We start from the raw sequence: 21,113 nt of genomic DNA, 5'->3' as shown, positions 1-21,113 counted from the left end.
CATCTCTCCTAGGACTCCCGTCTGTCTCCTGCCTCTGTTTCTTCCCACTGATCTGGTAACCAGGAAGTCGAGACGGCTCTGAAGAACCCCCAGCAGAGAGTGAATCTCCGGCGTCCAGGTGTGGGGAAAGGAGAGCCGGGGAGGTGAAGGAGCCCCAGGGACTGATGAGGGAGAGCAGATTACGGAGGAGAAGAGCAGTAACCCAGCAACCAAAAGAGAAAGTCACAATGCAAAGGCTCTGGCCGGACAGAACTCTGGAGACTTCAGAGTTCTCCCTCAGCTCCAGCCCTCCAAGGGAATGTTGCCACAATGGTAGAGCTGACAGCCGAAGCCGTAAGTCTGGAGATCTGCTCGGGGAGCCGAGTCCATAGGCAGGCTTGGGGGGGCTGCCGTCTGCCCCTCTGGAGAGGGAGCTGCAGCAGATCTAAGCAATGGGGTGAGGGGGGAGGCAGGAACCTGGCCACCCAATGAGACCCAGAACCCTAGGCTGGTTCCTGGGTGGAACCTCAGCCACACTGCTCACTAACCATGTGACCTTGGGGAAGGCCCTCACCCTCTCTGAGCCCCCGTTTCTTTTTCTATCAAATGAAGGAGGTAGACCAGATGCCCTCTAAGGTCCCCTTCCAGGTCTAAAACCTGGGACTCCCTTTTTTTACCCAGATTTGGTGCTAAGGAAGAAGGGAGTGGGACTGAGAGGAATTTTGAAACTAAAGAAGTATGGTGACAGAAATAGATTACCAATCAACCCTGAAGCATGTACCCCCTTCCCTCCAGATCTCAGACCAGCGTTCAGCTCTTTCTCCTTGGGGGGTTTGAGCCAGAAGGTCCCACCTTCCCTGTCGGTCCTTTCCTGATGTCCCAGAGCAGTTACTGGGGCCCCTATTCAGCAGAGAGTCAATTGGGCTAAATGGAGCTCAGTCAGGAGAGGAGCCCTCCCCGAGTGTAGAAAACCACCAGGGAGAGAATAGGGAGGTGGGCGTGTTTGGCAGGAAGGGGATTCTGGGAGAGCAGGGAAAATCTGCCTGTCTTGGTAGAGGAGGTCCTGGCCCTTCTGGGACTTTCCCTGGGAAGTCCCTGGCTTTGTAGGCTAGTCACGCCAGCTAGTAGGCTAGAAGTTTGGGCAGGCCATGTCCAGGGAGTTCACTTCTGAGGCTGGAGGTCAGTCCTGAAGCTATCTGAGGCCCCCCAAGCCTTAGTGTCTGGCCTCAAGGAGGAACCTCAAGAAGTAGATTGAGCTTCAAGCTATCCCCCAGAGGCCTCCCCAATTCCAATCTCTGTCTCTGTCTCTCTCTTGTCTTTCTGTCTCTCTATCTCTCTCTCACCCTTGATCACTATATGTCTCTATCTCTCTTTTTGTCTCTCTGTCTTTCTGTTTCCCTGGATTTCTCTGTTTTTCTGTCTCTATCTCTCCCCCTCCTTCCCTGTATGCCTCTATCACTATCTCTCTGTCTCTTTCTGTCTCTGTCCCTCTCTGTCTGTCTGTCTGTCTCTGTCTCTCTGTCTCTCTCTGTCTCTCTCTCTGTCAGTCTGTCTCTCTCTGTCTCTGTCTCTCTGTCGGTCTGTCTCTGTCTCTGTCTCTCTGACTCTGTCTCTGTCTCTGTGTCTCTCTGTCTCTGTGTCTCTGTGTCTCTCTGTCTCTCTGTCTCTCTCTCTCTCTCTCTTTCTCTCTCTCTCTCTCTCTCTCTCTCTCTCTCTCTCTCTCTCTCTCTATCTCCCTCCATCCCTATATGCCTCTATCTCTGTCTATCTGTCTCTCCACCTCTCTATATGTCTGTGTCTCAGTCTCATTCAGACACTGGTACCAACAACCACTTGGTCTTGTTTTAGAATCCTGAAATAACCACAGAAGTTAAGACCAACATGTCGGATCATTCTCAAATACAGTAAGTTGACCCCCCACTACAAATGATCAGGGCAGGCAGTGGGAGATGAGGAGGGATGGGGAGAGGGGAGCAGCTAAAGACAAAAAGAGATTCCGATTGAAGCCAGGTTTCCTTCGTGATTCTTCACCCAAATGGGGCGCAACTGTCCACTAGAGACAAGGATGAGAACCCTTCAGTTCAGGTCAGTTTAACTAGAGGGTATTCCATGCCTGCTGCGTCCTTGGACTGGCTGTGGGAGGAGGCACACAGTTTAGATGAGATATTAGACTGTAAACTTGGTGAGGGCAGACATTGGGTTTTACCTAAGCTTTGAACCTCCTCTGGATCTGGTCCAGTAGGTACGTTTTATGCTCATTTCTTGAATATTTGTGGATGGGTTTTTAAAGACATATCTATTGGTGCTCACCTCCCAGTGACCATTCCCTATCATTACCAAAAGCTCCCCACCCCCATCACAAATAAATATGGTTAAGTGAATCCACACGTTGTCTCACAATACATGTCCCTTTCCTCACCTGTAGTCCACCTCTCTTTATCAAGAGGTTAGCAACATGCTTTGCTGTTGAGAAAGCCAAGTGGTGCAGAGAAAAGACTCCTCCATTCACGTCAGATAGCCCAGGTTCAAATCCTACTTCTGACACTTGCATGGCCTTGGGTGAGTCACTTTATCTTTACAGACCACAGTTTCCATGTTTGTAAAATGAGGCCTCCGACATTGCTCCTAGCCCTAGCTGAATGATTCTATAATCTAAAGACACACCTGGGGGTTGGACTCGAAGGTCCCTTCCAGCTCCAGAGCAATGGTGACCAGTCTTAAAGAGTTTCAAAGTTTTTCTGAGCTGTTTTCTTTGACATTCTGGTGGTGGTCCTGTGAATTGTTGCATGTTGGTTGTTTATCAATATGACTGTGACGCGTAATAATCCAGGGGAAGGGCATGTTCTGGAACCATGATTAGATGAGCGTAAAGCACTTCCATTGGGGAAACTCCCTCTATCGATACCCATTAGCGGCATCTAATCTCGAGAGTGGCCCGGAATCACTGAAAAGAAAAGAGAAGCTTGCATGTTCAGAGGCAGGACTTGAACCCAGGTCCTTCTGTCTCCAAGGCCAGCCTTCTCTCCACTATGGCCATGCTGCCCCCCCACCCCTCCACCCCCCACCCCACCCCCCCACCATAAGGCCTTTGGGGTGGGTGGTAAACAAAGCACTGTGTGGGAAAGCCCATTATTGATAGAAAGGAACAATCTGGCAAAACCTGAAGGAGAAAGAAGCACCTGAGGCGAGTTTTAAGGGATGGGCAGGAATTCTACCAGCAAGGGTGAAGAAGGAGGGCATTCTAGGCATGGGGGAGACTGGAAGCAACTGCCCAGAAGCAGGAAAATTTGGGGCATCTTAGGGCCCGGACTGAAGCTAGACCAGATCTGAAAGCTACCAATGAGGCTCAAGAAGCCCAGTGCCCTGGGGAGGCCTGCCTGGAGCCAACTCCAGCTGGGAGCTTCCATCGGAGCTGCAAGCATCTTCTCAAGAGAAGGGGGGAGGGGAAGCTTCCTGCCCAGGTGATGTACAAGGCTTCCCCACTCAGAGAAACTGGGAAGCCAGCTGGGAAGGGGACCAACATAAAGCTCCGACTCAGTCTTTCACAAGCTCTATCCTCCTGACGTCACCGCCTGCTCTGTTCCGAGTCATCTGTGGCCAGATGGTTGAAACTCTAGAGCTAGAAGAGCCCTGGGGGCCCATCAAGGCCGAGCCCCTCATTTTACAAATGGGGAAACTGAGACCCAGGGGAGTAAAGTGACTTCAGTAAGGTCACAGAGGTAAGAAGTAATAGAGTAGGGATTCAAAATCAAGTTCTAGGACTCCAAATCTAAAGCTTTTTCCACTGTACCACACACAAATTTAACCACTGCCCAGACCACCTCATCGTGCGCGAGAGCGCACATACACACACACACACACACACACACACACACACACACACACACACCCCTGTTCCTAATCAGGGCCGACCGTCCCCCCTGTAACACTACTCCCCACCCCCAGCCAACTGAATTTGCTTCAAGCACCAGAATTGTTTCCTAGGTGACCTTGGGCCAGTCACTGGCCTCACCTTCCTCACCTGTAAAGTGAGGGGACTGCACCACATGGCCTCCTAAGGTTCTTTCCAGCCTTAGAGCTTTGCTCCTACATTACTTTCCCCACTCTGAGTTCACTCTGTTTTCCCAGGGATAGTAATTAGTGTGCCCCACCCCCACCCAGCTGACAGCTTTACTGCAGGGAAAAGACCTTGCAAGCCTTTAGGGGGTATAGAAAGCCGGGCTTTCACTAGAGAAACTAAGGCCAGGACTTCGCTGGCCCGGGGGAGGATGCTGGGTCCCTGCCCAGTTCTGTCTCTGGGGGATGGTCTTACACACGCTTCCAGGCTTCTGCTTGTAGCGGCAGCTTGTTGTCTGCACAGCCTAGACTCATGGGAAGTCCCCCTCCTCCTGTCCCTCAGACCGCCAGCCCCTTCCACCTCCCCTTTAAATGATCCATCACTCCATCCCTGGCCATTTGGATGAGCAGGTAAGTGCTAACAACGTTCACTTTCTGGAACTTGGAGATGATCCCTGGGTTTAGTCAAATGGGAACCCTCTCACAATAACCTGGGATTTGGAGGTGGGAGACCTGGGTTCAAATCCTAGCCGTGTGACTCTGGGCCAGTCCCTTCCTCATTCTGGGGCTCAGTCTCCTCCCATGCAGAATAATGGGGTCAGGATTAGAAGAGCTCTGGGGTCCCCTCCAGAGCTAACGTCCTGTTAGGGAATGATTGCGTGTGGGAGAGGAAGAATGTTGGAGCCAGAGGAGGGCTGGTCCTGGCATTACCTGTGCGACCTTGGGCAAGGCTCTCACCTACCTTCCTGGGAGATCAGACTAGGTGGTCTCAAAAGCCCCTTCCAGCTCTGACAGCCCGTGATCCTGAGTCTCATCATGGCTGTAGAGGGTGGGGGTGGGGGGCACTGAACCACCTTCCCCTTCTGCCACTCCTTCCATCTCAGGGACAAGACCAGCACGCTGAGGAAGGACTTAGTGAGGAAGTCTAGGAGCCGGAGCACCTCCAGACCAAAAGAAATCATGTTGACTCCCAAGAAGGCAGAGATCTGCCTCCAGGAAGTGCCCAAGATCAACCGGTCCCGTTCCCAGAGCACCCCTCGCTTTGGTCAGCTCAGCCACAACTCTTTCTTCTCCAGACACAATCCTCATCCCAACCGAGTGTCTCACATTCAAGGTAAGTGCGGGAGCAGGTGCGGGAGGGAGCAAATGTCAGCATGTCTGGGATAGGGGCATGGAGGAAGCACCATTCTCTCCAAACTGGAAGTAATAATCATAAAAATAAATTAATAATAACAGCTATTAAGATTTATATAGCTCTTTAAGGTTTACAAAGTACTTTACAAATATGTAATCCTCTCAACAACTCAGGGAGGTAGATATCATTATTATCCCCATTTTACAGATGGGGAAACTGAGACAGGCAGAGACCAAGTGACTTGACTAGAGTTGCACCGTTAGTAAGTGTCTGAAGCAGGATTTGAACTCAGATCTCCCTGACTTCAGGTCCAAGCATTCTGTCCACTTCACTGCCTACTTGCCTAGAGGGAGCTCCCCACAGCCAGAAGTTCAGGCCACCAAGCAGATTCAGGCCATGGCTGTTCCCTTCCCCATCCCCTCCACCAAATCCCTGTTGAAGGAGAAATCCAAAAGTCCTGCTGGCCCTCTCTCTGCAACCCAAGCATAAGCCTCAGCAGCATAATCCTCCAGCCATTAGATTCACTTCCATTTTTTATACAAATATTGAGAAATTAAGGCACGGAAGTTGAGAGAAGGGATGGGGAACCAGGAATAGAAGACAAAAAATCCTGAGTCCTAGGTCAGACAGGACTCTGTTCTCTGGGCCAGCTTTGGAGAACTCCTGAAAAGACCCCTGAACTGGAAACCAGGAGACTTAGACCTACAATCCTGCCTGAATGTGAATAAGGTGTTTTTTTTTTCCCAACCCCTCTGTGCCTCAGTTTCATCATCTGTCAAATGGAACTGCAAACACGTTTACTGCCTACCTCAAAGAATTGTGAGGATCCCATGAGTTGGTGGCTGCCAAGTACTAGATAAACCTTAAATCTCTCTATAAATGCCAGCTTTTATTTGTTAATAACATTCAAGGAGGTTTTCTCTGGCTAGAAGAGTCCTCAGATGCTCCTCTGCCTTTCTGCATCCAAATAGCATTGTAAAAATAGATGATCTTCAGAAAGTACCTTAAAAATTGCCTTTTACGCCTTTACTCTCAGGGACGAGACTGGACGTGGGGCTTCTTTGGCATAGAGTATATTTGCAGAGGAGGAAACGCCCTGCATTGGAGCTCCCTGAATCTCCATTCCTTCGTCCCTAGAGATCACAGATTCAGAGATAGAAGGGAACTAACAGGACATCTAGACCCATCCACCCCCTCCCACCTTACCTCCACCCCCGGTTTAAAGATAATTAGAAGATAGAATAATTGAATTAAAGCTGGAAAAGACCTTAAAGACCCTCTAATTCAGCTCCTTCTCATTTTACAGATGAGAATCCCAGAGAGGGCAAATGACTTTCCCACAGTCCCATGGAGAGTGTTTGCCAGAGGTGGGTTTTGAACCCATGACCTCTCTCCTCCCTTTCCTCAATGGTGGCCCTTGACATTTGCACATGTTGCCACCAGGTGGAGGCAGACAGTCAGGTCCATTGATCTAAGGAGGGAATTCTAAACCTTAGGTTGTCACTGGGGATATTTAAAAAGGACTCTGGGAGAAGGACATTTCACCGGAATGTTGGGGCTAAGTCCATAACAACTTTCAGGTTCAATTCAAGGAGGGAAACTGATGGCTTATTTTTTTGGCCGCCCTCTGTGTTTCTGTACTTGTTCATAGGCTCCTGGGAGTCATTGGCACCATCTCCATTTCCAGCAGGGCAGAAGAAACATTGCTGCATGCCCAAGACCCACATTAGCCCTTGAGCATCAGGGACCCCCTTTCCAAAGAAAGCCTGGAAAGGGAAGCCATTAAATGAGCACAGGAGGAGATTTTCCTAAAGCCACGCAAGGCTGAGCCAAGAGCCAGAGAGAGGCACTGACCTTTTCTAGGATCTGACCCAATGTTGGTCTTTTTGAGGCCAGGGGCGGGGCTGGCTCACCCTTACTCTTACATGTGCACAGGTTGTTCCCCCCTCCTCCCACAGGATGTGATCCATACCCTCATGTCCAACTTTAAAAATGGCAGCCCTTTAAATACCTAAAAACAGCTGTGCCTGTCTTTAAGTCTGCCCTGCCCTAGGTCTCCCCCCTTGTTGATTGATTGATGAGGGCAAAGGGGAGATCCAGGCAGCCTCTGTTGCTTACTCCTACTTATTTCCTCCTCCTATTTGAATGTGAATCCCTAGATGAGTATTTCCTAGCTTTTCCACTTGTATACCCACAGCTCAGCCTAGGGCTCTGTGCTTAGTGCATTTTTCATTCATTTTCTGGTGCCTGTGTGACCTAAGGCCATCCACCTGGCCAGCCTCCCTGGAATGAAGTCTTAATTTCTGTAAAATGACAGGGCTGAGGTAGGCTGCTACGATTCTTGGTAGCCACGACCCTTTCCTCCTATGACAATCTATGATATTTTCATTTTCGTTTGTGTATCTCCAGTGCCTAGCACAGTATTTGGCACATAGTAGGCACTTAATAAATCTTGTTGAATTGAATAGACATTCAATAAGGGAGTGAATAACCCAAACCCTAACCTTATTTGCCAATTTGAGAGGTAGCTGCATGGAGAGCTGATCTGGGAGCCAAGAAGAAGTCCATTCAAGTCCTATCTCTCACACAAACTGGTTGTGACTGGTGGTGTGATTCTGGGCAAACCACCTAATTTCTCAGCACTTTAGGAATTGCCTATAAGCCTCAGTGAAAGTGCCAATATGTACTGGCAAAGTTGGACTCCTTATCCAGGTGTTCTTTATACCAATGAAATCACAGGTTCAGTTTCTGTCCCTATAAAGGAGGGAAGGAAGGAAGGAGGGAAGGAAGGAGGGAAGGAGGGCGGGACGAAAGAAGGGAGGCAGGAAGGAAGGAAGGAGGGAGGGAGGGAGGGAGGGACGGAGGGAAAGAGGGAAGGAGGATGAGAGGGAGAGAGAAAGGGAGGCAGGGACGAATACTTCTTTCCAGCTGAGGTTCACCTCCCAGTCCAACATCTCTCTTCTCCTCAGCAGATCTTTCTGGGAATCCCATTTGCACTGTAAGAGACAACATAACTCACCCCTCACCGCCTCCACCTGTATCCAGTCCTAACTGCTCCATCAACATTTTAGGAGCACCTCAAATCCAGATGCCCATCGGAGACCCACAGTCCCTTGTGGAACCCCGCTTAACCCTGAGTAGGTACAGCAGCAGCCCTTCAGAGACACCCGAAGGATATCTTTTTGCTCAGATCTGGGGTTTGTGGTGGGTCTCCCTTTTCCCCCAGGGTTGCCTCATGCAGGAGGAAAAGGAGGAGGTCAGATTACAAGGTGATAGCTGAGAAGTTGTATAATTGGGTGGGGAGGATGAAGGATTTCTCTGTCCCTCCCCCATGAACTGGTTCCTAGGCATCTACAAACCCAAGATCCTCAGAACTGGTCCCTTCATCCCTCTTTCTCAGTCTCTCTTTAAGACAGAAAGATCTGGTCCTTTTCTGCCTTTCCCACTTAAAAGGGAAGGAGAGAGAGCCCGTTGAGATAGAAAGGAGAGAGAGGCAGGATGTACCTGTCCTCCTGCCTCCTATTCTTACTTTCAAAATGTGAATGGGATAGGGAAAAAAAGAAGGAAGTTTTGACCTCCGGTGAAAAGTCTTTCCTAGCAGAGCCATAAATAGATATTCTGAAGCCAGGGGGAAATTCACTGAAGTTGGGGGGACTGGGGACAGCATATACATCTAAGTGATATAACCAATCCCAGTATTGCAAAAGAAAAGCAGAAGAGTTTGAGGAACTGGGGATCCAGGGGGCACAAAGGGGAAGCGGTTGGGGTGGAAAAGACTGTGGGGCAGATACTGAACACAGAGGAGAGGGAAGAAGAGCAACCAAGAGGGTCATATGTAGAACTAGGAAGGGCCTAGAACCATGTAGTCCAACCCTCCCTTTATTGGAGAGAAAAGGATACTGAGACCTAGAGAGGTTAAGATGAGACAACAGCATAGACATAAACATCCCAGTGATTCTGATCCATTGTAGGTCATCATTCAAACCTCATTCCCTAGCCCCCACCACCCGATTTCTCATTCCCATCCCCCTTAACTCTCACATCCCAAAACTCCAACCAAACACAACCTACCTCTTGCACTGTGCCCTCTTGAATGCCTGTTCCATAGGCAACAAACTTTGCCTTGAATCTTTTCTAGCAATCACTAGACCTGGATTCCCCCTGATGACACAGCCCCCTGGACATCCTTTCTAGTAGTGGCTGCGTTTTCACTCACTCCCCTTTGCTCACCAGCAGAGGCAAGGGAGTTGGAGTACTGCTTAGTCCCCATGGCCAATTCCAGTATCTCCCCACCACCATCACAATCCTTTGAGGTCCATACAATCTACATCTTCCACTCAATCAAAATCCTGCTTGTTGTTTGCTACAGATTTCCAGGATTCACTCCTTCCTTCCTCAATAAGTTCAGCATCTGGCTCACAATCTTTCTCTCCCCTCCAACTCCCGCCTTTAAACAAAATGACTTTAACATGCATATTGACTCTCCCTCAAACATCCTGGCCATTCAGTTCCTTGACTTATTCACTTCCCATGACTTACTCCCAGCCCCCCATCTCAGCCACACACACTCTTGGTCTTGCCGTCATACACAAATTCACCACCTCCATGTTCAAGAATTCTGAAAACCATTTATCTGACCATAATCAAATGGCTTTCCACCTCTCCTCCCACCTTCTCATACCAAACCCTGCTTTTTGCCCGCAGCCTCCAATCCCCCAGGAACCCTACAGTTTCTCAAGGCCATTCCTACTGCCTACAGGTTCATGGCTTCCTCATCCTCAAAAAACCCTCACTTGATCCTTCCATCCTTGCTATCATCCTTTATCTCTTCTGCCCTTTGTGACTACATTTGTAAACTATCAACAATAGGAGCCTTTACTGTCTTTCCTCTCATTCTCTTTTAACTCCTTATAATCCAGCTTCCAACCTCACCACCACCAAACCTGCTCTCTCCAAAGTTACCAATGATCTAATTTCCAAATCCAATGGCCTCCTCTCCATACTCATTCTTCTTTGGCACTCTTATTACCCTCTCTTCCTTGATACTTTCTTCTCTCTAGGTTTTCAGGACACTGTTCTCCCTTGGTTCTCCTCTTAACTATCTGCCCACTGCTTCCCAGTCTCCTTTGCTGAATCCTCTTCCATATCACACCTTCTAACAATAGATAGCCGCCAAGGCTCTGTCCTTGATCCTCTTCTCCTCTCCCTCTATATTACTTCACTCGGTGATCTCAACTCCCATGGATTTAATGACCATCTCTATGCTGACAATTCTCAGATCCACCCATCCTGCCCAAACTTCTCTGCTGACCTCCAATCTCACATCTCCAAATGCCCTTTAGACATCTCAAACCGGATGTCCATTAAACTTGTTGAAAATAAACACCACATTCAGAACAGAACTCATTACCTTTCCCACAAACCCTCCACTCTTCCAAACTCCCCTCTTCCTGTAGAGGATACCACCATCCTCCACTGTGCTCCCAGTCCCCCAGGCTTGCAACCTAGGTATCATCCTCTACTACTTATCTCTTACCCCGTCCTCCCCTCCCATAGCCGATCTTATGGCAAGGTCTGCCAATTTTACCTTTGCAAAGTCTCTCAAATATGCCCCCTTCTTTCCTCTGATACCACCACCACCTTAGGTACAGGCCCTCATCATCTTACTCTTGGAATATTGCAATAGCCTGCTGGTATGTCTGCCTGACACAAGTCTCTTCCTAGTCCAAAACATCCTCCGTTCAGCCAGCCTAGGTCACAGACCAAACCATGTCACCCTCCTACTCAATAAACTCCAGTTATTCCCTATTCCCTCCAGGAGCAAACACAAAATTCTCTTTTGCATTCAAAGTCCTCCGTAACCCATCTCCTCCCTTAACTTTCCAGTCTTCTTATATCTTATTTTCCAACATGTACTCTTCGATCCAGTGACGCTGGTCTCTTTACTGTTTCACTCCATCTCTTGACTCTACGCCATTTTCTCTGTTGTCTCCCATGCATGGAAGGGTCTCCCTCCTCATCTCTGCCTACTGGTTTCCCTGGCTTCCTTTAAGTTCCAACTAAAATCTCAGCCTCTACAGGAAGCCTTCCCCAAGCCCTTTTACTTCTCTAGTGCCTTCTCTCTGTTGTCTATTTCCAATTTATTCTGTATATAATTAGTTCATACTTGCTTGTTTGTTGTCTCCCCCATTAGATTGTGAGCACCTTGAGGGCAGGGACTGTCTTTTGCCTCTTTTTGTATCCCCAGTGCTTAGCACAGTGCCTCTCACCTGGCACGTGGAGGGCTTAATAAATGCTCATTGACTGACAGGAACTTTAAAGGAAGGGAAGGTGGATACTGAGAGAAGGTGGGGGAGAGAGGGTCTAAAAGTGAAAGTGGTGACCAAAAAGCTATGCCTACTCCTCTTTCTGGATCTGAATATTAGAGAAGATGAGAGAAGGAACAGCCCAGCAGTGGAGATGGCGCCAGGAAGTGTGGTGTCTTTAAAAGAAAGCCAGGAGTGAGCAATCAAGGAGATCTAGGATGAGGAAGAGTTTGTTCACTACAGAGGAGGGTGAAGTGGGAAAGAAAGGCAGAGGAGGATGGGGGCCGAGCAAAGCTAAGGCTAAGCTGAAGAGCATTGAGAGGGTGGGAAGAGGCAACAAGGCCAGGAGAAAGCATGTCCTGGAAGAAATAGCCCAAATATGGTTTTGTTCATGGGGGGGTTGAGGGGAGAGAATAGAGTTGCCCTTTCCCTCCCTCTCCCCCAACTCCCTGGATTTCTGCCCTTGCTAACCCGATTCCTCTGCCTTTTCCTTGGAGCCACCTTACTCTCCCCATGCCCCAACATGTCACAGGCTGGGAGAGGAAGCAACGTTTCCCCATCCCCTTCCCCTCCCCTACTGAAGAAGCAATATTCCCTAGATGTTGACACTTAGGTCCAAAATACCAGCTGCTCCACCTTCATTATAGTTCTATTTCCCAGCATGAGAAGCTTGAGGATGAGGCTTCTGCCTCTAGTCTTTCAGAGACCAGAGATCCCCACAGGTCCTAGGCTATGAAAGCCTCCTCCTAGCATTCCCACTCCCTGTCCCCTGCCCTGGCCTCTTCTCTCAGGTTCGTTGTCAAGTGTTTGGAAAGAGGAGCTAAAGGAGCTGGCCTCCAAGGTGGCTGCCTTCTCCAAGGAAGCAGAAATGAAGAAGAAAAAGGTGGGTGAGAACTGAGCTGGACAGAGGAAGTGAGGAGGGAGTGAGGGAGAGGAGAGGGAGGGCTGACTTGGGAAAGGAAGGAGGTGGAAAGGGAAGGAGGGAAAAACAGAGCTGGGGGATGGGAGTAGGTGAAGACATAGTTGGGGGGAGGGGAAAGGAGAACAGAATTGGAGGAGAGAGCAAAGCACAGCTGGGAAGGGGAGGGAGGAAGGGAAAAGGAAAGGTGGAGGGAGGTAAGAAAGAGTTGGGGGAAAGGAAGGCAGGGAGACCAGAGCTGGCTAGAGAGGAGTAGGTGAAGACATAGGTGGGGGGAGGGTTTGAAGGAAGCAATTTAGGGCCAATGAAAAAGAGGGCACTGGGCCCTTGCTACGCCACCTTCCCTGGGATGGCACCACATAGTAAAGACCATCAGTAGAGTGATTTTGGATTTGGCCTCCTCTTAGCTGACTGAAACTAGGCATCAAAAGCTGTGAATTCAGGTCCTTGCTCCTCTATTAATTAGCTGTTAATCCCCCAGGGAAAATCACTTCACCTTTTTGAGCCTCAGTTTCCCCATTTGTATAAGAGGGGAAATAACTAAAAATTACAAATGCCTTAGGGATCGTTCAATTCCCTAATTCTATAGAAGAAAATCCCAAGGAGGAGAAAGCGTTTGTCTAGGGTCGGGAGTCTAGCGAGTCTGAGAGATGGGCCTTGAATTGAGGTCTCTGAAGGTCCTAAGACCACTTAAGTAAGCATGATCTTCTTGGCCCCTGCTTGAGATGAGACCGTTGCTGTCTTACTTCTCCCATGCCCTGAGATGGCCGGAGCAGCTGGCCCAGGGTAGAGCATCGGAAGTGGGGTTCTCTAGGTAAGACCTTTGACAACACAAGCCTTTCTTGGAGCCACAAGCTCACCCCGTCTTCTCATTTTACAGAGAACCAGAGATTAAGTGGCTTGTTCAAAGTCACACGGGCATTTAAAGTTGGGATCCAAACCGTGGTCTTCCCGCTCCAAATCCCCAACTCTTTCCATTGGACCCCACAAGTCTTCCCTCTCAGGAAACTTAGAATTTCATATTGGAGAGAAAAGATATAAACAGGTGAAACTGTGGGCGATAACACTGTCAAGTCCTGCACACAGTAAGCACTTCATAAACATCTCTTTGAAGTTGTGTGGCTGAGATTCTAAAGGGAGCGGATGCTCAGAGGAGAGGGAGGTTATGAAGACCTTTCTTGGAGGAGGAAGGACTTCAGCTGAGCCTGAAGAGGAGGGGGGTAGAATCAGGCAGTAGAGAAGAGGCAGAAAAGACAGTTCAGTCTGGAGAAGCCATGCTCGATACCTAGTAAATGCTTAATAAATGTTTGTTGATCGAGTAAAGAAAGGTAAGGAGGAGACCAACCTAGTTCTTTCTCCTGGGTTCTACCTCTTGCTCCTGTCCTAAGTCTCTTCCAGAAGAGTCCCAGCTTTGCCACCAGCTGGGTGACTTTGGCCAAGCCCTTTTCCCTTCTCTGGTCCTCGATATTCTCTTCTCTGATTGGACGGGTTGGCCTGGATGGGATCTGAGGTCCCTTCCAGGACTGACCATGTGTAATTCTGGCAGAAGGAAGAGGCAGAGAGGTTGGACCAGTACTCCCCACAGACAGGGAGGCTCATCCCAGGCTACATACGGACCATGATGAGCCGAGCCCCCCGAACCTCCCCCAGAGGCAACCTTCAGAGCAAAGACATGACACCTGTTGTCCAAGACCAAGAACTACTAGTGAGTTGGAGAGGTGGAGAGGAGAAGCCCTGGGAGGCCAGCTCCAGAACTTCACAGTGAGGCTCTCTCAACAAGCCCAATCCTTATCTACTAGACGGCTGTTAACCAGAACTGTGCATTTGTCCCAAATGGGGCTAGCCATCCTTAAAATGGATCCTCCCAATCCTGTGTCTTATCCTTGTTCTCAGCTATGTATTAACTCATCCCTGATGAGATCCTGTGCAGTAACAGCTTCCCTAGGACCCTTCCAGAAGAGGGAGAGAGGGAAATGGAATGACTAGATTTTAATGGAGAGAGGTTCCAAGCTGGGGAGGGGGTGGGTTTTCATAATGGGCAGAGGCCTAAAAATCATCTTTGTTCCATTTCATGATTTTACTGAGAAAGATAGACCCATTGCTATGTCTGAACAGAGCTTGACTCTGGGACATGGACTTCTGACTTGCCCACTCTGACAAAACACCTTCTACCAAGGATTCTGAAATTAGAGATTGGTTCTACCTGGGGCCCTGAGGCTGGGGCTACCATATGGTCTGATTCTCCCTCCCCACCCTGAAATGAAGGTGAGACCTGAGCCCCAGGGGTGGGGGTGCAGCCCCTGGAGGACATCCTAGGGGGGCAGGCCCATTTCTAGCTGATGCCAAGAAAGGTGAAAGAAATGAAGTCACCCCAAGAATGAAGGGAGCTGAAACAGCAACTTTAACATGTCAATCCTATGCAGTTCTCCCTTATCCCTGGGGATGGGGATGGGGACGAGCAAGAGTTCTCCTTGTTCTCTCACATGGCACCAGCTGACTACCCCTCTATCATCAAGAGCCACATACATTCAGGTCTGATTGTCCAGTTCTGAACCTAATGTTACAATCAGGGCTACTAGAGGGGAACAGAAAGGCCATGGACATCTCTAGTACTCAGGATAATCAAGCACCTGAGTATTCCTGGAGCTGGGATGGCAGGCAGGGATGAGGGGACAGCATGGAGAATGCCCAACTAAAGCTGTGAGCTCTGATCCCCATGATCAAGCAAGCTCATGGGTTCAGTCATACTGACCTGCCCACCGGATTCTTCTGCCAACAGATCTTGGAACTGCTGTGTCAGATCCTACAGACAGACTCTCTGACTGCCATCCAGTACTGGCTTATCTCAGCTAGCCCCAGGGGTAAGGTTGTACACATTGGGTCAATTGGTCTCTAAAGTCCCTCCTAGCTCTTAAGATTCTGGGATTCCTAGAGTCCTTCATTCTAAGGGGCTGAAACCCTGAGGTTCTAGAACTGTGTGAAGCCCTTGGGCAGGGCCCAGACATTTTTCCAAGTGTGGGCCCCTCTCCTTTCCTCATGGTGCTACCATCAGACCCTCACAGAGCAAAGGGCCACTAGATGCAGAGCCCTGGGCTGTCATGGGAGAGTAGACTACAAAGGGAGCTCAAAGTGACCTGGGAAATACAAGACATTCACTCCTGAAAGACATTCAAGACACATTCCAGGTGTCATACACATTCAATTCCATTATACAAACATTTATTCAGTACCTTCTCTATGTATTGATTGTAATGTGGTGGATAAAGAACCTTTCTTGAAGTCAGGAAGACCTAGGTTCAAATCCTCCTTCTGAGTAACACTGGCTGCGCAACCCTAGGCAAGCCTTCTTCAGCTTCTCAGAGCCCCCCAGGGAACTCTGAGATACAGCAGGTGCTGGGTCTACATTGGTAGGGAGAGTTTCCTACATTGAATCATATGTCCAGTGTCCAAAAAAAATCACAAATCCAAGGCAAAAAAAAAATTTGGTAATGCTCAAAGCATTGGAGACATAAAGACAAAAATGTAGGAGACAGCATTTAAAGTAAGCCTTGAAGGCTCATCTACATGTAGCTGCTGAGAGATGAAGGCATCAAAGGCACAGTCTCAGCCACGGAGGTAGAGGGTTAATGGGGGCGGGGGTAGATGAGTCAGACCTAAAGATGAATACTTGACAGAGAGTTGACATGAAAAGCAATAACCTAATGCCACAGCTGCCTCAACTTCTAGTCCTTTGGGAGCAGAGGGAGAGGAGAGAGAAGGGTGGGGGAGCAGGAGGGCTGCTACAAAGCCAAAATAAGGAAGAAAGGAAGGAGATCTCTCTCTTTTAAGTCACCCCCAAATTCTCCCATGCCAGAGATGGAGCTGCCAAGAAGGTGAACTCACCTCCTAGATCCTGAGCACCTGTCCAGCTGGGTTCAGAGGACCAGGGAGGCAGGACGGGGTGGGCCCGATGACCACTGCTCATGCGCGCACGTGCACACACACACACATACACACACACACACAACACACACCCCTTTCCCACTACTCACCCTCATGCACCCTCATTGCAGAAAAGGACCTAGTCCTGGGCCTCCTCCAGACAGCCGTGGCCGGTCTGATGCTGGAGCCCCTGATATCCTTGCCAGAGGAGAGGATCATGACAGCTCGCTCCACTGACCCCAACAATCCAGGCTTCCTCAGCAAAAGCCTGATACCGCAGAGGAGTCTGAAGCAAAGGTGGGCAAACCTCAGGTCTAGCTGGATAGATGTGCCAGAATGATCAAATCATTCAAGTCTCAATCAGTGAGAACTTAGAAATCATCCAGTCCGATGACTTTCATTTAACGGACAAAGAAACTGAGGCCCAGAGATGGGAAGAGACCCTCCCAATGTACGGCAGCTTACCAGGGGTAGATCCCTCCTCTGCGGCTGCCTTAGGCCGGTCCTCCTGTACTCCCTTACCCTCCTGGAGAGCCAACCTTGTGAAGTGGGCAAGGCAGATGCTTAGAGAATCAGAGTCCAAACCCTTATTTTACACAGGAGGAAACCAAGGCCCAGAGGGGTTATGTGATTTGTCCAAGGTCAACAGGAGCAAAGGGAAGAGTCAGAATTCTACAGCAAAAAACAAAAACAAAAACAAAAAACAAACAAAAAGAATTCTACAGCAAGTCCTGGGGTTCCAAGTCGCCACAGTTGTAAAGGGGCCTCAAAGTCTGACCGAACCCCTCATTCCTGAGCAGGAATCCTCTGTAGACATTCCCCAAAAGGGGGACACCTGGAGGTCTTCAGGCAGAGTAGGGAACCTGAACTGAGCAAAATTTATTTAAACATTTCACCTGCCTACATACTTATAACTAGTTGCTAAGGCAGACCCGTGTCCAAGTCTCACCTCTAACATTCACTAGCTGTGTGTTTACGCCCAGCTCACTGAACATCTCTGAGCTTCAGTTTCCCCATCTATAAAACAGGCTTTATAATAGTGCCCACCTTAGCAGGCTGTTGTGAGGCTCAAAGGAGAGAATGTATATAAAGCCCTTTGCAAACCTGGAAGTGCTATATAAATTTCAGTTACCACTCATTGTTTTGGGGCACAAATTAACATTCCCGCATTCTCCAAACAATACAGGATTTCATCTTCACTGAGTCATATTTTTAACATCTTCCATCCTAGAGTCATAACTAGGAATTCTAGTGCCTGTAGCAGAGATTGGGGGTGGGGAGCCTGGGTGGGGACCTGACACTTAGAGGGAAATTTACCCTGGTTGGGTACAATGTAGTTGTAACAGCCAACTCCTGGAAGAAGAAAGTCTTCCTCCCACCTCTGCAACAATACCCCTGGTCCAACATACCCACAATGGAACAGAAGTTGTAGTCATGCACATATATATACATACATATATGCACACACACATGCATATATATATATGTATGTATGCATGTATGTATGTATATACACACACACACACACAAACCAGGAAGTGATACAATAGTAAAAGAAAAGAGGACTTAGGCTCCATCTCCTGGAAGGTTGGCAGCCTAGGGCAAAGCCCTCTGTCCCATCCCTATAACTTTTACTGAGACAGATGTCATTCCCCTGGAGATCCAGAGGGTCCTGCCCCTATCAGTGCTGACTTTCACTCTAATATCATTGGCATAACATCCTCAAGGTCCTACCCCTGCCCAACACTTGGAATTCCTGTGGGCTCTTGGGTGGAGGGGCAAAGTTCCAAAAGTAGCAGATTTAGTTTCAATGTAAGGAAAAACTTTCTAATGATAAGATCTGTCCAAAAGTAAAATAACCCAGCCCCTACTCTTGGGGAAGGTCTTCAGGCAAAGGCTGGCTGGCCACTTGTCAGGGAGGTCAGAGGGGATTCTTAGTCAGGTATAGAAGAGACTAGCTGGCCACCCAAGCCTCTTCTAAATTACCGGGAATCTGGGGGATAGCCTCTCTCCAGATGAGGGAGTCTAGAGTTGTCTGCATCTCCGATGCAAGGATTCTTTACCATCAGCCTCCAATTTCTTAGGATCAAATTCTGACAAATAATGATGATTATTATTAGTAATAATAATGATGATGATAATAAATCTAGGCAGTCCTAAAGATAATCCATAGTGACCAGAGTAGCTTTGTCCTCTTCTGGCTCCTGCAGCCTCTCCTGAAGGGGTAATCCATTGGCCACCAAAATACCAGGAATGGGAGAAACCATGGCCCAGAATAGCAATACACACACACACACACACACACACACACACACACACACACACCCCTTCTCCAATACACACACACTCCTACTCCATGTCTAACTGATTAAATGTCAATAAAAAACTTCTCTCTGTTTGGTTATAGTCAAAATGGACCAAAAGCAAAGACAGAACCTGTATCATCACATGAAAAACCAGGTAAAAGCCATTCCACTCGAACTTCTAAAGACTCAAGTTTCTCAAGCTGTGTTCTGTGGTTATGGAATTAGGGGGGCCAGGAGAACAGTCTGACACTAGGAAGTCCTCTGACAGTGGCCATTCCTGCCTCCCATCCCAACAGTGGGGACCTGAACACTGAGGGGGTTGGCCAAGCCAAGGACCCCCTCCCTCTGCTGCTTTTCATTCCCAAGCCAAAGCTCAGACTGTCCATCCACCCTGTCTAGAGGGCTGGTATCTGCAAAATGAAGTCAGTTTGGGCCCAAACCAGAGCTGCCCCCAACTCCGGTGCCCCACTCCTTTCTCCCCCAGGAGTTACCAAATAGTGAATGGACGGAATAGTGCCCTTTGCAAACCTTCAGGCACTCCATAAAAGCTAGCCATTATTACATTTGAGAGAAGAGTTCCTGTTCCTGTCATCAGGAAGCTCAGAATCTTGTTGAAGAGCCTTAAAATGGCAGATTATCGGTTTCCAAAATGAACAGACTCAGAGTTGTGGGTGTTAGCTATGGAATCTCCCCCTGCCTTGGCCTGGCCAGACACCCCCCTCTTCAGATTTAGCAGGGCAGACAACTCAGCCCAGATGGATCTCAGGCATTTTCATTATGACCACCTGAACAAATGGTGGGAGGAGCAAAGTAGTATCCATCACCCCAACTCCACTTAATCAAGGGTGCGAGCACCCCAGAAGGGACTTCATGCAGCACCCCCCATGCCTCGACAAGAATCTTCTTTGCACCATCCCTAATAAGTGACTACCCAGTTATTCCCCTACAGTAATGGAGAACTCACTACCTCCTAAGGCAAAGCATTCCATTTTTGGACAGTTCTAATCTGTAAAATTGTCGCTTAGAAAGGGCCTAAATCTGCCCCTCTGCAGTGACCTACCCCATCCAATCACCTCATTGCCCCTAGTACTGTCCTCTTGGGCAAGGCAGAACAAGCCTTAGCCCTCAGTCATAGGACGGCCCTTCAAATACTTAGCTAACTCTCCTGGGTTCTCTCACTGAATCCTTTTATAGCATGGTTTCCAGGAATGAACTAGAATAAATAATTCCAGGCATCTAGTAAGTGCTTAACAAATGCTTTAAACTGCCTCCTACAACCCCCTTCCCACCAAAGCTTGATTACCAATGATGCTTGTCAATGTCCATTCTAAAATGGCACAAGAACCGGACTTAAGACTCTGGAGATCGGCTGGCCAGGGCCCCTGCCTCCCCGGAAAGATAAATGAATCAGCTTGAAGGCTTAGCACAGTGCCTAACACATAGTAGGTAATTAAGAAATGTTGGTTGATTAATAAAGGGAGTGGTTGATGCCTGGGGCAAGAAGAGCCTCCCTTTAGCTTGAGTTCCTCTGTGAGGCCTCCTTGGATCAATCAGCCCAAACTCCTAGCCTTTCCGTGTCTGCCACGACAGACTTTCCTTTGTACCTGAACCTGTCACAGGCGGAGATTTGACCAGTGGGGCAGTCATGTGGTAAACATGCCAAGGCATCATGAGAAAGAGGAGTTACTCAGTCAGGCCCAGGCCTAGCATGGGAGAGTGTCTGGTCCAAAGTCACACAATCCCATCCTAGGATGTGGCTCTAGAAGGGGCCTAATCCAACCTTTTTATTTCATTTTATTTAACCAGGTTCTAGAGAAGGGAAATTACTTGGCTACAGTCACATAGGGAGTAAGCCACCAAGCCCAGATTAGAACCTCTGACTCCGAGCTGGGCACTCTTGCTCACTCATAGCCACAACTTGGTTTCAGACTCAAGAAAGCATTTAGACTGGGGACACTGGGCAGTCTCCTCCTTCCCCTTCCTTTCCTTTCCCTTCCTGGCATGATTTCTCTTTTCCCAGAATGCATCGGTGATGCTGAGGTTCTACAGTTTTGTGAAAATCCAGAGGACAGAAAGAAGAAAATGTAACTGAGTCCCAGAAGTATTCCCCCCATCTACATGGGCATCCCATGCGAGGCCATTCCTGCTTGATGCTGGGAGTTCTCCTAAGTGATGGCCTTCATCTGGGTGGCTGCCTGGGACATTCTCTGTAAAATAAAATACGTTGTCTTTGGTTTACCAAGATGACACTGCTGACCCACAATTCCTCGGCCACGCGCTCTGAGTGGTTTTTCCAGGAGAGGGGATGATCTCCACTGAAGCATCCTCACTCCCACCTATGTCTCTGGAGCCAACCAGAACAAATCCAGCCCCTCTTTCAGCCTCCTGACCACAGGGTCCTCTTTTCTAGGCTAAATAGTCCCCTTTCCTCCCAATAAACCTAAGGATTCTCTACTGATTTCCTAATCACAGATTGTGAGGAGGGAGAAGAG

The 21,113-nt window shown here is 48.7% G+C and overlaps 1 protein-coding gene across 5 annotated transcripts; it reads left to right on the top strand.

Moving 5' to 3' along the window:
- Positions 1-271: 271 nt before the first annotated feature.
- On the top strand, positions 272-20,882 carry TBATA (thymus, brain and testes associated). Of its 5 annotated transcripts, none has more exons than XM_036769601.1 (11): positions 309-333; positions 1,828-1,883; positions 1,986-2,064; positions 4,920-5,149; positions 8,143-8,307; positions 12,267-12,358; positions 13,941-14,099; positions 15,174-15,255; positions 16,447-16,612; positions 18,723-18,775; positions 20,642-20,709. In XM_036769601.1, exons 3-11 carry the CDS (start codon positions 2,015-2,017, stop codon positions 20,707-20,709), a joined length of 1,065 nt encoding a protein of 354 aa, XP_036625496.1. In that variant the 5' UTR covers positions 309-333; positions 1,828-1,883; positions 1,986-2,014. The 5 variants fall into 5 exon arrangements, with proteins under 5 accessions (XP_036625494.1, XP_036625493.1, XP_036625496.1 ...); XM_036769600.1 differs by lacking the exon at positions 309-333 and adding an exon at positions 342-436 and having other exon boundaries at positions 20,642-20,857; XM_036769599.1 differs by lacking the exon at positions 1,986-2,064 and having other exon boundaries at positions 272-333; positions 20,642-20,869.
- The last annotated feature ends 231 nt before the right edge of the window (positions 20,883-21,113 follow it).

This window comes from Trichosurus vulpecula, chromosome 8 (assembly GCF_011100635.1).
Source record: "Trichosurus vulpecula isolate mTriVul1 chromosome 8, mTriVul1.pri, whole genome shotgun sequence".
NCBI lineage: Eukaryota > Metazoa > Chordata > Mammalia > Diprotodontia > Phalangeridae > Trichosurus > Trichosurus vulpecula.
This window is presented reverse-complemented; position numbering and strand designations above follow the sequence as displayed.